Below are 22,969 nucleotides of genomic sequence, written 5' to 3' on the forward strand. Positions count from 1 at the left end.
AATGCATGTTGGCTCAAACAATGGAGAAGATTACATACAGGGCATTTCACACTTAACCAATTGTACAGTAGTTTCCCAGATTAAGTTACAAGAAAGTTACAAGAAATGGCCGTCACTGTTAACATGTCGTATATTTGTAACGATCTTACAACCTTACAACTACTACCTACTGAGAGTTGGGCTGCTCAGCATCCAACATAAAGCCTTTAGGTTGCATGGAACCAGTTGTAATCTGCTTGCGAGCATTAGTGAATGACTTGTTTCTTTAAAAATGAAGCTTATTTGTTTGATTTTAAAATGTTGTACATTGATAATGTTGAAGAACCTGAAAGAGCTGAGATGGAGAGTATGAGATTTTAACCTCACACTGGTGGAAATTGGTGCTAGTATTAAGAGTGCCCACTTTAATTAGTGTTTTCTAAAAGATTTTTGAAAGTAATGTAAAAGTGCAAGAGCAATTTGTGTCATTTTTAATAGTTCTAGGTTGTATCCAGGCACACCCTGCTACCCAAATCTTAGACTGCTGGAGAAGCAGTTAGCAGGTATAAATGTTGTTAATCAATCTTCCAACCACAGAATTTTTTATGGAGCAGTGTTAGAGACCTCCATACCAAGATGTATTTACCTTTTTAAATCCTTTTTCATGCCCCAGCACAGAAGCCATAGGCCTGGTGTTTGGTTATCACAAGATAGGAATGGCTCAGATTGCATTCTATTTAATATCTCTGTGCCATTCGAGACTGAAAATTAACTTGCAGTCTGGGCTAAAGACAAGGCAAGGAGCTTGAATGGACAGTTGGAGTTCAAACACAGTTCACATCATGTAACTTTATCTGCAGTTTATTCATAGGTAGATAAGGGGTCACTGTAAACATGTCCTTTCTTTTTCTCAATATAAACAATAACACAGTTGCTGTTTGTCTGATTAAGGAAGAATTTAAACATAACTGGACCTTTTGACTTTATGTTGCTTATTTGATTTTTCTAAACAAAAATCTGCTATAGTGTGCAGTACAAGGTCTGACTATGGCTAAGTAGGCTAAAGTAAAAGGCATGTAGTTTTTCAGAAGTAGTGTCATTTAAATTGCTTTTTGGTTACTCTTTTCTTTAAGCAGAGTTTATAATACACTCAGTGATAGAATATCAGTTTCCTAGCTGATTTTTTTAGATTCCTTCAGCCTTCATGAATTTGCACCTATAACATACTTTTTAACTCCCTAAATTAGGTGTTTGAAACAGTTTCTTGGAATAGGGCTTATTACAACTGTTGCTGCAATAATTCATCACTTTAGATCCTAGATCAAATGCCGAGAGCTTTTATAATATAATTTTCTTTTCAACGGTATTGAAAACACCCTTCCCCCATGTTCTGATCACTGAAAAAATATTGAAGGCATACAAAATAAAAGGGACACTTAAAATTGACTAACTCCACAGCACACTGGAGCATGTTTTCTCCAGACATTGTACGAAAGATTTACTAATGTTTTGTCACTTTGTACTGAAGTGTATCTTCAGAAATTTAGATCTTACTTACCCTCTCCTGCTTAGTTCTTGGTTTCTTCCATTCTGTTGGTGAACAGTTATATAGCGTCTTAATATTTTATTTATGTATGTATGTATTTGGAGTGACTCCAGTGCTCTCTGGTGTATTGTAAATACTTTTCATAATCTTCCTCCCATAGGTGTGCGCAGCACATTTAATTAGGGTGTGCACCCAGGGAATTTTCATTAGGGTGTGCACTCAGGTAATCTTTGTCGGGGGTAACAAACTGAACTCCGCCAGCAGGCAACATTTAAATTACCCGCCGGCGGAGTTCTCACAGCGTCCTAGTCACCGCCGACAAATGCCGCGAGACAGGGTATTTCGGCGGCACACCCCATGCGCACGTCTATGCTTCCTCCTGTGCACCCCTCCCAAGCCAAAAGAGAAACAAAGAAAAGTAGGCAATATTTCTAAGCAGAGGAACCCTTTTCAGAATGACTGTGGACTTCAAGATGGTGGTAGGTTTTTTTCAGTCGACCCTAAAGATGATTTAACAGAACCTTGCAAATTTAGTCCCCCAGAGTATGCACACCACATTTTATTTTCCCATATGATAAAGAAAACCCTATATCAATTGTCAAGTAAACAGCAAGAGAGTAGATGATATGCCTCAGCCTGTAAATCTTCATACTGCTTTTTTGTTCAGTGGTTTTGTTGTTGGCAGGGTGGATTGATTTAAATCATGGCAATTTAAATCATTGGTTTAAATCATTATTTAAATCACCAAGAGAAAATCATTGATTTAAATAGTTTCCCACTGATACTTCACATATTTCTTAAACAATGGTGCAAATCTGATCATTAACACATGTTAATTTACAACTCAGTACAGCATTTTACAACATCTAGGAGGGTATACTTTGTGTAAACTTTTAGATAACTTGATTTTTATTAATTTAGGAAATAGTACATAATACTCATTACTTGCGTCAAGCTGCAGATGCAGCAGCGGTACATTCAGAATGGTAAGAACTAAATCACACACAAACAATAGTGCTTATGTTTTATTAAACTAAACCATAAATGTTACATAAATGTTTCATATTAGCAATTGCAACAGTCTCCTGATTTGCCGGCTTACAGCTGTCTGTAAACTTTTTTTTTTAATTTTCAAATTTTATTAATTCAACAGATAAGTCATCACAACACTAAATGTACGATGTCCTTAAAACTTCTACAACTAGCTCTCATCTTCCCCACTCCCACTGTCATTTTTATTCATAGACTGAAACAGAAATAAGAGTTTTCTTGCTTTTTCAACTCCCAGTCAATTTCTTAGCTTTGAGTGACTAATACCAAATGATGAAAATATTCTCTCTGTGCCTGCAGAGGAAGCTACTGCTGTGAAAAGTTGGCTTAGCAACTGAAGGAACTCTGTTTCAAGGTGCCTGGCTAATGATTTCCACCAATTCAGGGGAGTGGCTTTGTTCAAAATATCATCAGTACATAGGTACTTGACATGTTTTCCTTTTTTACCCAGGGAAGGAATTTCTTCAAAATATTCCCAAATAGGGTCTCCTTTGCCCAGAAGCCATGACAGTTTTTCTGTGACAAAAGTGTGGGGGAATATAGGAACCTCTGAGTGTACTGAAATAATGTCTTCCATTTTTCTTTCCAGTTCACTCCACTGTTCCTTTCTACTTTGCCTCCGTCCTTTGTCTCTGTCTTTAAGACAGTGTCTTAACTAACTCCTCTGCCTTGCTTGGCCCAGCTCCACCACCACATAAGCACAGAACAACAACAATCCTATCCTGCCTGTGTCTTTCTTTGCACATGTGACTAGTCTGCTGAGAAACAGAAACTGAAAACCCAGAACTTTCAAGAAGCAAGAGCTGGTAGGTAGGCTGGATAGACTAGAGCCATTAATTCAGAAACTGAAACAGCAACTGAAAGCCCAGAACTTTCAAGAAGCAAGAGCTGGTAGTTAGGCTGGACAGACTAGAGCCTGTACGTGTAGGTTTAGCATGTTTGTGATGAGATTTAATTGTAACTTGTTTTTAAAATTTTGATTATTTAAATAAAAAAAAATTGATTTTTTTTTTTTTAATCCACCCTAGTTGTTGGTTGCTTGGCTTAAAATTAGATTTGTTTCCACAAACTGTAAAGAGACTAGATGTTTCTAATTGGTCTGTACATGATGGATTGAAATCCAACAATGTTTAAAGTAATGATAGGTGAAGGAATAATTGATGGAGGGACTATCATATTTTCTGAATGGTTTGCCAGCATGGAATGGTTCACTATCCAGGAAACTAATTTGTAAAATCCTTGAATGCTAGGCTGGATGGTGTCCTAAATTATCTAGTGCCAATCTAGTTTAGTCTGTCTCATGTACACACCCTGCTTTTGTGTTTGGTAATTTAAAAATCTATATGAATTTGCCTTAGGAGGACGGCTTAATAATAGTGAGCAAAATGTCAAATGTTTTTTGATTTTGAAGCACTGGATGCTTTGTGAACACAAAGCTTTCCAAATTGTTGTATTGTATCCCTTTACACGTAAAGGGAGTGAGAGATCATAGGTGTACTGTTACTTTTGTTGACATCTGTGTTTACAATGAACTTTTATCCTAGATCATCTTAGAACAGGAAAGTTATATCACTCAGTTCAGACTTTGAAGGGAGAAAAAATCTATCTTGAATGTGAGCCTTGTTTTGTTCAATAGAAAATTCAGTTTAGAAATCACTCTTGCTTTGAGAACTGTTTTCACTTATGAAAAACGTTGCAAACTGGCCTCCAATGTACTTTCCTTTAGGGTAAGAACTTGTAAAGGGAGATGCTGTTTCATCTCTGGTGATATGATGTGAAAATTAAAAACTTGCTTTTCTAAAAGTTCATTCTAAAGTTTTACTAGTTGATCATTTGAAATCTTAGAATTTTTTTTAAATTGTTCTAGAATTTTTAATTTTAAAAGCTTGGTTTGCTCATAATACGGATATATACAAAAAGCAGTACCAATGCATATGAACAATGCACAGTCTGAGAACATTTCCATCCATCAGATACAGAAACCCTATCTCAAGCAGAGTTTTTACCCCCGAAAGAGGGAAGTGCCAGAGACTGCGTGAAGTACACTAAGGATTTCACCATTGCTATCAATTTTACATGTAGGCACTTGGATACTTTGGTGATGAGTTGCAGAACAAAACACTAAGGTAGACAGAATTCTTCTGTCCCTCATTTGAATGCTCTGATTTACTATATTCCACAGAGCCCTGATGTGCATCATTATCTGAGGGTTTGAATTTGAAATCGAGATTATCCACATCAGCTTTAAGGAACACCCATTGTAAAAAGTAAATTCCCATACCTGTTTTTACCTCACCGTATATTACTAAAGCTGAACATTTTAAAAATTAATGTACTATTTACTACTTCATTTCATGCTGTTTGGACACTGGAAATAGATAGCAAGTTTTTAGTGTTGTTTCCAGTTAGTTTCACGTTCTAGAATTCCTAGACTAGTATAGTGATGTAGTGTTTGCATTGAAAACGTTGTAAGGGATGCTGAAATCTAGACCAGAAAGTGTTTTCATCAAAGTAAAACAAAGAATTTCTCACAGTAAGAGCATTGCTCTTATGTAATGCTTTTCTTCAGTAGATCTCAAAGCATTTCACAATCTTAAATGTTTTTCTTTGTATTTTTCCTCCTACGGGTGTTGTGAGGATAAATACATTACCTTAGTGCTAAGTTTTGTAATTGTGTATTGTGGGCCTAAACTGTTTGACAGTCTGTTCTTCTCCTTTTAAGATTTGTCCCACCTGTTGGGTCATTGGCTCACATTTAACTTTAACAAGTTGGGCAGTACCAGTATACCTGTAGCAATATGACACAATAATCAAATCCATAACTGTCAGTTAAAATTGAATTTTACTTTTTCAGTAAAGGATATAAGGAGACAAAACTTAGATCTGGTCTACACTAGATATGTATGGGTTATAAGTGTGTTGCTCAGGGGTGTGAAAAATCCACACCCCCTGAGCAACATTGTTATACCACCCTAACCCCCTGTGTAGACAGTGCTATGTTGCTGGCAGAGCTTCTCCCATCAACATAACTACTGGCTCTTGGAAAGATGGATTAACTACGCTGATGGGAGAGCTCTCTCCTGTCGGCTTAGAGCATCTTCATTAAAATGATGTGGCAAGTGTATAGACTTGTCCTTAGTGCTCTATCCTCATCTCCCAGGAAAATGTGATTGGTTCTTCTGAAAGTTACCTTAATTTACTTACTTGCTTACATTCATGTTTTGACTTTAATTGATCTTTTTCATTAAAACACCAGGATGCAAATGTCTTAGTGGACTGAAACAAAGCTTGCACTGATGTTTCGAGATAGGTTCTTTAGAGTTTTAATACTTTACTTTTAATCAAGATATCTATATTTTAAAATAACAGCAATCCTCTTCCAAAGGGATTAATTTATCTAAATTAATTGATGTACTTCAGTTTTTGTACAAACAGCATGTTGAAGTCTATATATGCCTTGTCAAATTGCAGCAGTGCAATTCAATGCATTGGTGAGAGGACAGTTATGGTGATGCAGGGGATAAAGTTTAACATTACTCTGGGTTCATTCATTGTGGGCCGAATAGGTTTGTAAACCTTTCCTGTGTTTCTCTCCCCCCCCCTCCCCCGGTAAGATAGTTTGTTTGCTACTGTGTACTGAGTTATCTCTAGTTCAAAAAGCTGTCTCTATGCTTATGGAGCTTGGATCAATTTCTTGCTGACAGCTGTGTAGTGCTGGGTTACCAAAGATATGATACCCCTGTGGGTAAGAGAGCTTGTCTTTCCTTACCAGTTCTGGAGTAGCATGCAAATATTCTAAATGGCCTGATCTTGTAACTCTCTCACAGGGGCTGTTTGGTTTCAGAAAAAGAAAGCCAAGTTCACCTTACTGGAAACTTGGAAAATTTTGATTTTTGTTGTTATTGGAGAAACTGGGAAAATCCCAGATAGAAAAGTACATAAAGGAACTAATACCCTGCCACATGCAGATAATACTTTGGTGTAGAAATCAAGGGGAGACTTTGAGCCATAAGCTTTCCTAAAGATTACTTAGCCATGAATACAAAGTACAGCTGATTATGTACTGGCTCCTATGTCATATGTTATAAAAGTAACTCCTCTCCTTCCAAAAGCTCTTTGAACTGTCTCAAGTACAAAACAAACATTAAATAAGTTAAATGTATAATCACTTCTTGAAATCAGGCAGCTTACAGTACTGCTATTTTTGGTATGCTGTCCTTTTGCTGAGTATGGTGCCTTAAACTGCTTGTTCAAGCTATTGTGCAATTTCTAGATACGGTCTTTGAATTTTCTGAGTCTTGTCACATTTCACCCCGTGGGTATTTTTTCATTCTCTTGAACCATTTCTCAGGATCCACCCCGGTTATTACCTCACTCGTGCCTAAATTCCTTAGTATCAGATTGCATTAGTTGGTTTGTCAGGGCATTGTAATGGTACTGGCCAACCTAAAATGTGACCTTTGCTCCTCTTTACATTTTGTAGTTAAAACAATTTTTCTTTACCAAAGTATAAGTTAAACAGTTTTTCTCCCCAGCACTTTAAAGTTACTGAAAATAAAGATACATTTAAGGGGTGTATGTATGTGCTTAGTAGGTGTCACTAAAGTTACCATCTATTATCAAATGACACAAGGGCCCCTCTGTGTGGCATTCCAAATCTCTCATTGCTGCACTCTTTTCTAATCTGACGTTAGGTGGTATGACCCTTGCAGTTCCATAAGATGAGTTTCTTCACAATTTAATGCTGCTGTGTAGCCCTTAATTCAGTTCAATCAATATAATTAATTATTGATAAATGACTATCTGATGCTTGGGTTAGCTTGGCATTAGATTCTACACTACATATACTAGAGTAATTAAAATTCATCCCTGAAGCCAGTAATTTTGAAGCAGTCCCATTATATAGTAGCTTCTCTTTGACTTTTGTTGGATTTAATGTATTCCCCACGTCTATTATTCAGTCTTTTTTGTTTGTTTTTATTTTTCTCCAGCTCAGTTTTACAAGACGGCTGTGTTCTAGGTTAAGGTACGCTACACTGCTGTAAAATGAAAATTTAGGATTGGATACTGTAACACAAATTGTAATATGCATTCTTTTTTTCTCCTTAGCCAGCAACAAACCTGGGAGCTTTTTGTTGTAATTCTCATTAAACTTTCTTCTGTAAACTAGCTCTTGGGTGTTTTTCAAAAGTAACACAATTGTTTTTCAAGAGTGGACCTCTAAGAACACCCCAGAACAGTTGTTCCTTTATGCCATTCCCAGAGTGAAATTGGGCTGTTTATATATGCTGTTTGTTGGCTCCTTATTAAATTCTTTTGATTAATTGGTCAACAGAACTCCAACAGGATACTTCTGAGCAGTTTATTTCCTTTGCCTTCACTTCCATGCATTTAGCATCTCCATACAAATTGTTCTGAGTATACCATTCCTCTGCTGTTTTCTCGTGCAGTCCTGTGAAACAGCTAGAACATTTTCAGCGTTGTCGTTCTTCGTTGTGCTGGAGTTACCTCTGGGACTGCTAAAACCTCCCTGGGATACAGACTGGCATTACTTAGTCTGTTGCTGGGAGTTCGTAAAATACTTCTTGCTTAATCACCTCATCACCATTCACATCATCTTGTCTCTTTGTTCAGTGAAGCTCTGTGTAATACTTGTAATATTTGTTATGGTAGCTCATAAAGGCCTCATCTACTTAAGCCTATCCCATCTTTACTTTCTGAAAATTTTTGTGCAGGACTGAACCGTAGTTACTGAAGGTGATGAAATTTCCGTGGGAGTTGGACACCTAACTCCCTTAAAGTCCTTAATAATCCTACTTGAATAAAGTAGTTGCTGTAAACAGGCAGATTATGAATTGCCTATGGCTTCTATTGTTGGTGAACTAGAAAATCCTTTACAGATAGCTCTGCTGACCTTACTCAGCCCAGAATTTGGACTTAGCTATGCTGAGAATTTAGTATGACTCTCAGTTTCACTTAACATTAATGAGCACTATTCTAAAAGATAAAAATAAGCACCATGATATTTTTCCCTTCAATGTATTTGAATACTAATCAAGGAAGAGATGCCTGTTGAATATCTAAAATCTTACCATTTTCTTTGCTTCAACAGCATCAACATACCGAGTTGCAGTAGGAAAGTGATACAGTAAGAGATCAGGGAGAGACCGCAACCTCTCCCCCCAGGAACCAGGATGTCTGGCAACCCTGCCCCCCTAGAGGCTGATCACTGTAGCTAGCTGTAGGTTTCATTTCAGAGCAATTTGTACTGCTGAAAAGGATTCTGCTGAAAAGCTAAGCTGGGATGTGCTCTAAATCTTTATTGGCATAGGCTGGTCTCCACCATGAAGTCCCCTGCATTAGCACCACAGCATGACCCCCACCACAAAGCTGTTCGCACAGAGGTAAGGAGAAGAAGTTCAGGACAAAAGGAAGCTAGAGGGAGAAAATTGAGGGAAGCTGCAATGAAATGCTATGCAATCCAAAGCTGCAAAGAGAGAGACGTGGTAAGTTGGAGCAGGTTCCCCGAACGCTTGAAATATCACATTAAAATAATGCTAATTTGTCTCACTGTATTTGTCCTTGCTTGGTCTACACTTTCCTCAGACCAGCTTGTTTCCTGTTCTGCAGTAGTGCTTTTGGGCTCGATTTCCAACACTTGCATCTAAAGTGGGTTTGACATCTTACTATTGTTATGTTGTGCTTAATTCTCCTGTTCCTAGAGTAAGTTAGCTCTCAGTCTTGTCAATGTGGTTTGAAACACTAACCCCATACAAAACCATTTTTTTAACATTATTTTTTCCAGTTCCCAAGTATTATTAGATCAAATCACTCCTCTTTAAGGGCAAGATATAATACCCCCATAGAGGAAGAATCTCTGATACTGATACAAATATAGATATCTTTTAAGAAAATAAAATGGTTCCACTTTTATTTTAGGATTCTTTGCCTGCCCCCAGGTGCTAGCATTGAAATGAGAATGTTTGAGGGGCCTGGTGTAAGATGGCCTGTTGGTAATCAGCAACAGATCAGTTTTATCTTTGGAATGTCTCCCCTCTCCCCCACTCCGTCTCCTACACTGTGTGACTCTGTTGGCTCTTTGCCGCAGGTACTGTTGTACAGGGGAATGAACACATCTCACGTTATCTGACTTTCTGATTAAAGAAACTGTTTGTTCATGGCATTGGTCTGCAAACTCATAGTTAATTCATTGCACAATTTACAGATGAAAGTCCTGTCTAGGCCTAGTATTGGAAAAATGCCTTGTATGGGAGATCTGATCTTGTAGTGACAAGTTTGTGTGGCATCTCAGATAATTTTTGGTCAGTATGTGATCATTCTAGGAATATAACTTGTGCCTGGTTTATGACCTGAGTTTGAAAAATATTCATTTGAGCAAGAAAAAGTTGAATTGCCACGTCAGTTTCAATTCCACTGACCTGGCAGGTCAGGATTCTGTTTCTCCTGTGATACCATCAGTAACTCCTAAAGCAGAGGAGAGAGTTCTGTTTTCAGTGATGTCAGATGTTACAAGATTAAAAACACAGAACCCTGAACTCAATTTTTGGCAAGTTAAACATCTTTTCAGTACACTTTCAAATCATCATGACTTCTCTTTGGCATATGGGTAAAGTTTGCTAATCATATAAGCCCCCTCAACTTGTCCCTCAAAGTCCTGTTCTAAATTGTTAGGTTGATTATCCAGATAAAAAAGCAAAGCTTGTTCTTGTTTAATAGTGTAACAGAAGGAAAACAGTCAGACCTTTAATGGTTTACATTTACTACCTGCTACATCTTGTGTTTCAGCCTCTAATTCTGCTGCAGCGCTTTAGTGTCTGTTCTATGATTGTTTTCAATTATTTAAACATACTTTTAATAAAATAAAAGTAATTGCATTATTGGTGGCAAATCAATAACCAGCACAGCTAAATGGAATTCTTAGAGGGAATTAAGTCTGCTTCGTGAAAGTGAAAAAACATAACTGAAGTCAGAGACTCTTAGTTTGGTTTGGTAACAATGGGAATTCTGCGCTGGCTTTTAAAGGAGCCACCTGAGGCTACAATGAGTCTGGTGTAACTACAGTTATATAAAATAAGAAAAAATATGTACCGTCTGGATAAAGGCTCCCCACCAAACTGAAAAAGCAGATACATCAGATCTAGATTTCTCTAGAGCAGAGATTTCTATGAATGTCCTAAGCATTGCACACTGGAGTAGTAACAAGAGGCATCCTCTCTGGAAGAGTTTGTGTTTGCCATCCTGCTTCTAATGTGAATGAAAAGGGAAATATAATTCCACTATCTATGCCAGTGGAGAGAGCTCACAGAAAGGAATCTATTGGTCATAATTACCTTTAGACCTTGAACCTAAGATATTGTACGCTTTGGAAATGTGGGTCAGTTTTTTATAAGTGTGGTTAAACTTTTGAAAAAGTCTCTCAAAATATCAAGGAATTCATTTTTCTCCCCTCAGTGACTTCAGGATCAAATTTGCCAGTTTATAAATGATGATGGTTTTCTAACCATTAGCCTGAAAGCTCCTGCTGGGATCTGAAAGTCTGGCTGAATTTTTGATGGTGCACACTATCAGTAATTCTGAAGTTGCAATTGAATGATATGTAAACTAGAATAGAATCCAGCTTCCCCCATAGCTGTATTGGCTTTGCATCACTATTAGAAATGAAAACCTTTTTGAATCATAAAGCTGTGCCTCAAAATACCTACAGGGAGCAGATCTATTGATCTTTACTGCATGGTTGCTTTGCTGATCATACCAGCACTTGAAATATTAATTCCTTCCATACATCCTCTGACTTCATACTGAACAGTTTCAATATAGGTGAAATGTAAAGATGTTTAGTAATTATCACATTCTGATTAGCAGCATAACCTAATAATCTGGAACACAAATGATCTGGTGACATTTGTTAAATAACCTATGTGTATCTTTCTCACGATGGTATTGAGGTCATCACACATCTATGAATTTCCTTTGATTATTTCAGGTAACTTGTTATAACAACACAGAAAGTTACAGGAAGGCCCACTATAGTGAAGATGAAGGTTAGATGAAAACCCTGTGTGGTGGTGATGGTTGTTTAATTCCTCATCCGTTCTACTCTTCACAAATGGACTGAAAAAGTGAATTTAAAGATGCTGGAGGGGAGGGGAATGGGATCAAAGAAAAAAATTGTTTTTGGATATAGTTCAAAAGGAGCTGCTCATAACAGTACATAGCTGTTTATCCTAGATGCTGAAATAAGAATATTAAGGTGGTCATTGCTCTAATATTCCTCATGGAGATGGCCTCCATTTATGTACTGGTCTTTTGAAACTTGCCCAAAGAGATGAAGAGTTGAGAAAGATTGAAAAGGAAACTTCCACACAGTTCTCCAATTCCACCAGAAGAGAGGGCAAGTCTGAGTTACCATAAAAGCATTATATTGTAAATATTTAACTCTTAACAGAAAAGAAATAATCCCACTATGTGTCAGGTACTGCCTTGTCACACTTTCTAGCAACATGTTTCAAATCATTAAGGATTAACTGTCAAGAATTTCTTCTGCCTCCTTACTGAGCAATCTGATTTCTAGATTTAAACGATAGCTCTTTTCCAAGGCTAATTAATTGAAGGATTAAATAGTTTGTGTGTAAAGAATAGTGTTGTCTTGGCAGCCCTGATGATATTTCAGCAGAGGTTTCTTATGCAGTACTTAGTCTTATAAACCTTTTATTCCCATTCATACCATCACTGAATAATTAGCAACTAATATTTATTTTACATTTATAAAAAGGCCAATAAATTCTGCTAGATTTTATGCATTATGCCAGAGAAAAGTAGCTTTCAGTTATGTAAGTGGGTTCAGTGGATATGTTGATTGAAATTCCATCTACCAATGTAGAAATTAGTTCTATTTTTGACAGTATAAGAAACCCCTCTGGAATCAGGCACCAGCTTAACTGTTGAGAGTGCATTTTCATGCACCACTTTTGACTCTCCTGGGTATGATTTAAGTGTGTAATTTTTCTTGTGCACTCTTAGTTGTTAGAGTTTACAATTTAGCTTTTCAGCTAATCAAAGGAGCATTCCCATTAATAGCTGTGAAAACTTTTCAAGTTATGGAGCAAGGATGAATTTGCAGACACAATATATTCTCTGCTTTGAGACGTCAGTTTTTGAGCCAGAGAGAGTTAAGGAGTTAGAACAGAGATTGGAAGTCAGGACTCCTGGATTCCATCCTGTAATATTCCACTGACTAGCACTATGATCTTGTGCAAGAGACCAACTGAATTTAACCATCTAGAAAATAAAGAGAATACTTTGGATGGAAATCACCATGTCATTCCAGTTATTTTCCTCTGAGTATGTCTGCACAGCAGATGGGAGATGTAATTCCCAGCACAGGAATTCCTCTGCTTTTGAGCAAGTGCCTAAAAATAGTGGTGTGGCCAGGCTGTGCTGGCTTGTGCTAGCCATCCACAGTTCCATCTGACCACCTGGGCATGTACTTGAGCTGCTAGACTGAGCTGCCACCTGTGCCACTGCAACTGCACTGCTATATTTAGGCACTAACTCAAGCAGAACTAGTGCATGTATGTCTGTGTGCTGGGAATTACTGTGTAGATGGACCCTAAGAAAATTTGGTGTCTTTCAGTCATCTGCTGTCTAGACTATGCCATTGAAGATGGCTTTTATTTCCCTGGCAAACACGGATAGATAAATTGGTTGTTTAGAGATAATTTCCATAGCCAGCAGATTCACTTTAGCTCTAGAACTAGGTCTTTTCTCCATTATGAGGTTGCCTTCTCAGACCCATGCTTTGTGAGGCTGGTCATGCAGTCATAGAACCTTTGAGTAGTGCATCCTGTGCAAGGTTGTGTGCATATCCCTAAAGCCTAACATTCCATCTTCCAAAAGCGCCAATATCCTGGCTTCCCAGGGGGTTTAATAAATCCTCTTCTCTTGCAAAAATGAGTCACCGACAGGTTTGTATTTTTGCAGCAGCTTGGCAAAGGATTTTCATTCAAAGATTATGTAACAGGGATAAGGGGATGTTGAGAATATATTATGTATAACTTTATTACACTCCCCTTCTTCCTGCACCTCAACTGAATTCTTTGCTGAAGCACAGACCAGAAATCTTTTTTTGTACTTTTTCTGAAACCATTATACAAAATTAAACTTCAGGGCTGTTCATGATAAATAAGTGGTGGTAATTCCCAGTAGACTTCAAAGGAAGTACCATACAGTTTCTTAGTAAACAAGCCTTTAATGCACGCACAAATTATCATAAGTAATATAAAGCATTGCAATACTATGGATAACTTTCAAACAAAAACTGCTGGGCAGTAAATCTGCTACTGTTCCTTGTATAGACTTTTTAGCATGCATATACACATGCACGCAGAATTCCCTCTGATCTTAGAGATTTTTTTCAGTCTTTATAGAATGACTGTAATACCTAGTGTCACCTCAACTCTTCACAGCTTGAAAAGAATGACAGCATCTCAGTCCTTTCAAACTCTTCAAAGCCCTGTTGGCAAATAAACAGTCAGGATCTCCACAGCTAGCAGCATACAAGCCTTTGGGTTAATTATTGACTGATGCTTCATTGCTGGTGGAACAGAATGGGTTGCTTTTATGGTGAGCCAAGAGGGAGATGAGCTAAAGACTTAGGCCTTCCTTATTCAGGAGGCTTTGTTGGCTGAGGGATCCTGATAGTCTCTGTGCCCTGGCAGGTCAGCTCCATCACTTAAGGCCTCTTCTGGTTTCATATAAGGATCTTTAAGATTGATAGAGATGGAATTAAAGTTGCCTTGCTCCTAAGTCTCTGATATCTGGTCCTCCTGTCGCACAGCAGCATCCTCCTATCAAAGCACATAAGGCAACTGGTCAGTTTGAGTTTCCTCGAAGATACAGGATGACTATAGATCTGTCAGAAAAGACTAAATATTGTTGCAAATAGAAATACTCCAGGCCAGTAGATCCAACCGTCAGATCTAATTATATCTGGGGTTGTGGTTTGTGTAGAGAGGAATTGAGGGATGGTTACAATGGTTGGATATTTATACCACCAGAATATACAACGGTTAAATTTAAGGGTTCACTATCCCAAAGGCTTCTGTAGCCACGTGGTCAAACTCTCATCTACAGCATAATGCACTAACTTCCGAGAACAGCAGTTTCTTGCGTAAGTCACCTTCTTAACAAGGCAGTCATTAAAACTGAGCTGCTCCTCTTGATCTGCAAGGTGGGATGAGAGGAATAGTTACTTTAATTGGGGTGGATAATTTATTTTGTTAGGCCATGGAAACATACCAGTGTAAGCTGTACTAAAAGCTTTTTTTATTTGCTGTAATTGTTTATAATATGTTTTAAATACCCTTTATTCATATGGAGACATTTAGCACTTCTTGATATAAAACCACCAATGCTTAAGTTTCTAAATGGCTAGAAATAGTCAAACCTAGCCAACTGGGGACAGAGGTGAAAATAATTTCAGCACAGTGTAAAATGAAGAGCCTGCCCTGAAGGATTGGCTACACAGCATTTGGACAGTGAGACAGGACAAGATTCCCTTCAAAGTTTGGCAACTTCCATCCTTGATCATCCTGTAGAGATGGCTACAGAATAATGGGAAGGTGGTTACCAGTATGACAGACGTGTCTTTTCTAACTTCTAACACCTGTAAAACCAGAAGAGGGTAGAAGGTGAGGCAGAAAATCAGGTTTGTGTTTTGACATGGGGAAAATCCATGTGCGTGATTTTCCAAGCCCGTTTTGGGAGGTCATCAGTTATGTCTAAATGTTTCCTTGCAATGTCAGCTCAAATTAGTACACTTGTGTTACTGCACTCAAACTAGCCTAGCTTCAGTGAGAGGGAACACGCTTCAAAACAACACTGGAGTTGCAATGAGGGTATGGTTACACTCAGAGGGGGCGGCTCTAATAGGGCGGGGGAGGCTAAGGTTCCCCAGTCAGCCACCGCTGGAAGCTCTTCTGTCTCTCCACCCCGGTCCTTATGCCACCCTAAAAGGAGTTGGCCCAACCCATCTCTGGCAATTGTGTCTGTGTGTGGCAGACCCACCCAGGGATGGGGCTGACACAGCGCCACAACTACTGCCCTCCAGCTCCGCAGGAATGCAGCCTGGGCCCAGCGTGCGCAGGGTACAGGCTGTGCTCCTGGAAAGCCCACTCTCTTTGCCTGTTGGTGTGGAGCCCAGCTGGTGTGGGGGGACCAGGCAGGCCCTGCTCCTGCTCAGCCCACTCCCCTGCCCCCTGCTCCTGCCTCTTCGCTTCCTGCCCCGCCCGCTCATGCCTCTCAGGACAGAGGGCGAAGAAGTACAAGCAGTGGGTCGGGGAGCCTTGGGGCAGGGGGCTGAATGGGAGTGAGGCCTGGCTGGACCCTCCCCCCCATGCCAGCTGGGCTGCACACTACCAGGCAGGGAGGGCGGGTGCCCTTTGCTTTCTGGGGCCGCAGCCTGGGCCCTGCCCATGCTGGGCCCCATGCTGCGTTCCCAGCAGAGCTGAAGGGTGGTAGCTGCAGTGTCAGGCCCATCACAGGCTGGATCTGCCATGCACAGAAACATCCGCCGAGGGCAGGCCAGGCTGACTCCTCCAGCAGCGGCATGTGGAAGGGTGGGGGAAGAGCATGGATGGGGCCTGAGGGGAGGGGCCTCGGGAGGGCTGGTGCCCCTTCTCCCCTGCTGCAGCCTCTCCGAAGGCAGGCATCACATGTCACCTGTGTCAACACCGCAGTTAGATGCCAGCAGCTGGCCCATGCCAGCTGACTCAGGCTTGCGGGGCTCAGACTAAGGGGCTGTTTCATTGCGGTTTAGACTTCTGGGCTCAGGCTGGAGGCTGGGCTATAGGACTGTGAGAGGTGGGAGAGTTCCAGAGCTCAGGCTGGAGCCCGAACCAGGACATCTACACGGCACTGAAACAGCCCCTTAGCTCGAGCCCTGCAAGCCCGGGTGAGCTAGCACAGGCCAGCCGCAGGTGTCTAACTGCAGTGTAGACGTACCCTGAGTGATTGGATTTCATGGTTTAGTTGATGGCAGGTTACCGGCTCTTCACCTGGTTGATGACGACGCCATCAAATGGCAGGGCACATTGCACATATGCTGATTAGATTAGCTGAAGATGAGTTTGTAACTTGAGCTGTCGCATCACAACTACATTACTACATTACCGAGGGTCATCGTTACCTGAGCTTCAAAACCCCACCCCACCCTCAATGTGCCAGTTAGCTCAAGCTTAAAGCGCCACTTAACTTTAGCTAGAGTTTTTTGTGTGTGGACTGGAGTCATTTCAGGGTTAACACTCAAGTTATGGCTCAATCTAACTGTTGTGAAGATCCAAATGTCTATTAGTATTTTAGTATCTGTCTTCCAATATTTTTCTCTCTAAATTGGGTAATTGCTCATGTTACTGTTTGACAGAGATGCTTACCAAATGTGGAGATTAGATTGGTGGGAGTAATTAGCTGGTTAGCATTAGACAATACCCTGGTGTGGAGGTCTGTAAACCAGCTGAATTTGTGCTTTTCAGAAGTTTGATGGAACTCCTGCGAAGTAGATAATGGTTACGAGCCCTGAGATGAACAGTACGTGGCTTATCCTTGCATTCAGTAGCATGTCTCCAGCTCTGTGAAATGTATTCAATGTCTTCTCTTGGCATTGATACCCACCTCTGTCCTTTGATTGCATACGTTACTGACAGCCAAGCTGATTAGCAATTAACTAAACACAGGCACTGTGCAAACAGTCTTTGTCTGATACTGTCTGTTGGAAAATTAAATTAACATGTCTTAAAATAACATCCTGCTTGGGGGTGGGTCTGCCCATTGGAAGGGTTATTTGAAGGTCATTTTGTCATTCAGCAGCTGACCACAAGTCCTCCAAAATGATTTTAGTCATCGCCTCATTTTCAACTAATGATCCTCCAAAACACACACAGCACCCATTAGTCTCCTAGTTACAAGGATACAATTTTGTCTAATTCCTTTTCTTCCTTGAAGAGGTCTTCTGTACCACGGTTAGAGCTCTCAGAATCTATTCTGTTCTGTCTTCCTCGGAATCGAGACCTTATGGGAATAGTGAACATCCTGACTAAGGAGGACTGGAAGCCTGTTCCAAGAGCTTATGTGCTGTTTCTAAATTGCCCAGAAGGGGACACTGCAGAAGCACTTGTAGCCTCTACCCAACTGGGAAGTAAATAAGACAGAGTCAAAAGGTAACAGCAAAAATATTAAGTAAGAAGCAAGAAGCCTGCTGAACAATCAGTGGGGCCACTGAATAATCAAGATGGTTCCATTCATGGAAGATAAGGCTATTGTGGAGAAACTCAATGAATTCTGTGAATCTGTTTTCGTGGCTGAGTATGTGAGGGAGATTTCCACACCCGAGCCATTCTTTTTAGGTGAGAAATCTAAGGAATTGTCCCAGATTGAGGTGTCATTAGAGGAGGATTTGGAACAAATTGATAAATTAAACAATAATGAGTCACGAGGACCAGATGGTATTCACCCAAGAGTTCTGACTGAACTCAAATGTGAAATTGCAGAACTACTAACTGTGCTATGTAACCTATCTTTTAAATCAGCTTCTATACCAGGTGACTGGAGGATAGCTAATGTGATGCCAATTTTTTAAAAAGGTTCCAGAGGCAATCCCAACTACAGGTCAGTAAGCCTAACTTCAGTACCAGACAGATGGGTTGAAACTCTAGTAAAGAACAGAATTATCAGACACATAGATGAACACTACTTGTTGGGGGAAAAGTCAACATGGTTTTTGTGAAAGGAAATCATGTCTCACAAGATCCCTCACCAAAGGTTCTTAAGCAGAGCAAGCTGTCATGGGATAAGAGGGAAGGTCCTGGATCAGTAACTGGTTAAAAGATAGGAAACAGAGTAGGAATAAATGGTCGGTTTTCAGAATGGAGAGAGGGAAATAATGGTGTCCCCCATGGTCTGTACTGGGACCTATACTGTTTAACATATTCATAAATGATCTGGATAAAGGGGTAAACAGTGAAGTGGCAAAATTTGCAGATAATACAAAACTACTCAAGATAGTGAAGTCCAAAGCAGACTGCGAAGAGTTGCAAAGGGATCTTACAAAACTGGGTTACTTGGCAACAAAATGGCAAATGAAATTCAATATTGATAAATGCAAAGTAAAGCACATTGGACAACATAATCCCAACTATAAATATAAAATGGGGTCTAAATTAGCTGTTAACACTCAAGAAAGAGATCTTGGCGTCATTGTGGATAGTTGTCTGAAAACATCCACAAATGTGCAGCAGCAGTAAAAAAAGCTAACAGTGTTGGGAATCATTAGGAAAGGAATAGATAATAAGGCAGAAAATAGTCTTACCTCTTTATAAATCCATGATACAGCCACATCTTGAATACTGCATGCAAATCTGGTTGCCCCATCTCAAAAAAAGATATTGGAATTGGAGAAGGTATAGAAAAGGGCAACAAAAATAAGGGGCATGGAACAGCTTCCATATGAGGAGAGATTAATAAGACTGGCATTTTTCAGCTTGGAAAAGAGATGACTAAGGGGGATATGATGGAGGTCTATAAAATCATGATTGGTGTGGAGAAAGTAAAAAAGGAAGTGTTACGTTTCTCATAACACATGAACTAGAGGGTCACCAAATGAAATTAGTAAGCAGGAGGTTTAAAATGAACAAAAGGAAGTATTTCTTCATGCAACATACAGTCAACCTATGGAACTTTTTGCCAGAGGATATTGTGACGGCCAAGACTATAACAGAATTAAAAAATGAACTAGATAAGTTCATGGAGGATAGGTCCATCAGTGGCTATTAGCCAGGATAGGCAGGGACGCAAAACCATGCTCTGAAGTGCCCCTAGCCTCTGTTTGTCAGAAGCTGGGAGTGGGCTTAGAGGATGAATCACTTGATGATTACCTGTTCTGTTCATTCCCTCTGAAGCATCTGGCATTGACCACTGTCAAGATATTGGGCTAGGCATTGGACCATTGATCTGACCCAGTATGGCCATTCTTATGTTCTTAGGCTGTGTCTACACTACCCTTTATAGAAGTATAATTTATGTCGCTCAGAGGTGTGAATAAGCCACCTCCCTGAGCAATATAAGTCTCACCAACCTATGTGCTGGTGTGGACAGCACTGTTTTTGCGGGAGAACATAGCTGTCACCACTCGTTAGAGGTGGCTTAATTAAGTCGACAGGAGAGCTCTCTGTTGGCTTAGAGCAGCTACAGCTTACAGTGGTGCAGCTGCACTGATGTAAACTCTGTAGTGTAGCCAGAGCCTGAGTTTATAGCAAGTTTTTCCACACAGTGACCCCATTCTCAGCCATTCAAAGCTTTCCATCTATTCCCTGATCATCTTTAAAAACAGTTTATATCCTTGTTTAATATTTTCAGTCCTGGTGATGGTGGTTTTGTTTGCCACACTTGTCCATATAATTCACAACTTTCCACAGTGTCCTTCACCTTGTAGGTGCAAAATCTACTTGCTTTCTCATTTCTGTATCTGTTGTTTTTAAACGTCCTGGGCCCCTCCAGGCCCATTTTATAGATGGAGAAACTATGGCAGAGGAGATAGTTTGCCCACAGCTCCCAGATAAAATTGATGTAAAATAGGGGGTGAAGATTTAGGGGTTCTGGCTTTCAGTCCTGTGCTGTTCATTTGACACAACACTACCTTATGTTTCAACAAAATATTATTTCCCCCCTTATAAAAACACTTTTTTATAACTGCCTTGATCACTATCAGGTTGACAAGAAGTACCTTCCCTTTTGCTTTATTACTTTTCATAGACCAAGAACCTAACTTCAAATGTCTTCCTGGCTGTGTCAGTGACGATGTATTTTTAGTGGGATCAGAAAGGCTTTTGATGGGTGTTCATGTGACAAGGGCAGTTCAGTTGTTTGGAGTTGCTGTTGATTTCTAGAATATCCATTCAGGACTTTTGCCAACATACTCCTGCTTCATATTACAGAGATACTGCTTTGTCAGGGTAGAATTCAGCCTAACATGGCTGGAGCCAGTCTCTGCTAATCTCATTTCATAATAAAGCATGTCCAAGCTAAGGAGAGGCATTTGCGTAGACTGTACATTCCTTCACTCACTACAGAGCCAGCATGGAAACTTCACTGCCTTCTTTTGAAACAGTATGTTTTTTCTTTCCCCTCAAATGTGGTGATATTGAGTTGTAAGTATGGCTAGTTTACTAGACAGACACGCGAATAGGAAATGAATATCTAGGCTCAGCATTTGTCATTCACGGCTTCCAGCATAGGTATTTGCACTTTAATATTATGTACAGTAGCTACTATTTATTACTACAAAGGGAATTAAATACATCTCACATAGTTTCTCTTGTGTAACTAAAAACCATATTTCTTCATCCCTTTGGATCTATGATGAGAGAGACTTGGAACTTGTATATTGTGGTATCTGTTATTGCCCCAACTCTGGGTATTAAAAAATAGAAAACCAACTACTTGTTTTTAAAAGCTTTGTTCGGTTTTATTATGTTGATAGCTCTTATGATGGGAGATTGTTCATGTGCAAAATAAAGCTGTTTTGGGTGACAGATTAGAAATCATTTTTAATTCAAAAGGTCCTTGTCTTTTGGCTCCTTATTAGGGCTGTTCCAGTTATGGTAAGTGACTTTTTTCCCCCTGAGCACTTTGAGGTCAGACTTTCCTGCAACAGTACACAACAGAGATGCTGACCTTGTCTCAAACAGCATGTTTCAGAATTTGACAAAAAATGCAAAGCACAGATTTGCCTGCTAGTAGGTCCAGAGGAAGCAAATGTGATTTGCATTAATATTTAGGATTGTTTTTTAAAAAAGCATAAAATCTGTTCTCATCCTAGTATGTAGGCATTTTATTTAGATAACTCCTTGCTCTTCAAGACAAGAATCTACCTCTTCTGGCCTCCCTCCACCTGTTTCTTCTGGTTTTACAAGCAGTCTTTATTGATGATTTTGAAACCAGGTGCTTGAACAATAGAACCATGATGCTTCTCCAGTCTTCTTAAAACTAGATGAAGATTATTTTTGCAGTGGTTAAAATTGTCTGTTAATGCTACTGACAGTGTAAATGCTTCTTAATGTTGACTAGTTTATGTAGGATCCAAATCTGAAGATTTTTCCACACAGTGAGTGTAAACTTAATTTCTGTCTTAACCATTAATCTTTTCAATGTAGGCTTTGAAACAATTGGTTTTTTAATGCATTGCAATCCCTCTCTCTCTTTTGAGTCAGCAATCCTGACACATCTCCATTTGTTCAGAGTTTATAAGAGGTCAGCCTGCTGTGGCTGCACGCAGCTTAACATCGAACTACAACTTGTATCAGGAGATATCAGAGGGAGGGGTGGCGGGGCTGAGAATAAATGGAGATCCATAAGAATGAAAATGGGAGAATGACATACTGTATTGGCCTCTGCGCTTTCATTTGCAGAGCACAGAGCTTGCTTTGTTGGGACAGAACGTGAAAATAGCAAAGGCATTTAAACTATTTGTTTTTGTTTGGGTGTGCTTTCTTTTATATTGCTCTGATAAATCACCAGAATAGACTGTTGAGCCATTATAAATTCAAAAGTGATATGCAAAGAAAGAATTTGGGCTTGTGCACCTGTTGGTTTTTATGACTTATAAAGAAGGACTGAACATTTAAAAAATAATTTTTTTTTTTTTTTTAAATTATAAATTCAGATGTCTAGGCTGGAAGACTGACTGGATAACTAGTGTGAGAGACTAATGAAAGCTGAACTATTTAGAGGGGAAGGACTTTTTAGTCGGTCTGCTAAAATGTTTTCGGTGATGTGTAATTTAGTGAGTAAGTTTGACTAAGGAAGCTTTTGTTAAAGATTTAGTACCTTTATTCTGTTCAGTTAAGGTTGTGAGATCCCCATCACCATTTTCTCTGGTGAGTCACATTGGGCTCCGAAGCTGCGGGGGAACTGCTGCTAACCGTTCCCCTCCTCCCTCCCCCCCCAAAATTAAGCAGTCACTCTGCCTATGATATGTATGCCCTGTTTTTTCTGAAAGTGAGGGGGTTTGGGGTAAGAGGGGGGCACAATTGTTACACAAAAGTCCACAGGGGGGCTTCATTTAAAAAGTTTGGGAATCACTCGTGTAATCCATCTCCCTGACAAGCAGTAGCTCTGTTGACAAAATTCTGCCATCCACCTAGCGCTATCTACACCAGGGATTAGATTGGCATAGTTACGTCTCTTCAGGGTGTTGATTTTTTTCTACACTCCTGAGACTTACCTATACCTATGTAAATTTCCAGTGTAGACCAACCCTGACTTTAGCAATTATGCCACATTGGGGATTAATTCACCAATGATTTCTTGCAAATTATTCCTAAT

At 39.6% G+C, this 22,969-nt stretch overlaps 1 protein-coding gene across 2 annotated transcripts in view; it reads left to right on the forward strand.

The window, feature by feature from the left end:
- Positions 1 to 22,969, forward strand: part of TMCC1 (transmembrane and coiled-coil domain family 1) — a 182,354-nt gene that overhangs the window by 100,008 nt on the left and 59,377 nt on the right. The window contains exon 2 of one of the 2 annotated variants that reach the window (XM_067544352.1): positions 8,688 to 9,081. The exons of the other annotated variant lie outside the window; for it this stretch is intronic. Coding sequence (XP_067400453.1) covers positions 8,920 to 9,081 — 162 coding nt within the window. The 5' untranslated portion in view covers positions 8,688 to 8,919. The remainder of the gene's footprint in view (positions 1 to 8,687; positions 9,082 to 22,969) is intronic. 2 annotated transcript variants of the gene reach the window in all.

This window comes from Emydura macquarii, unplaced genomic scaffold, assembly GCF_026122565.2.
Source record: "Emydura macquarii macquarii isolate MOO-44397 ecotype Brisbane River unplaced genomic scaffold, CSIRO-AGI_Emac_v2 contig_968, whole genome shotgun sequence".
NCBI lineage: Eukaryota > Metazoa > Chordata > Testudines > Chelidae > Emydura > Emydura macquarii.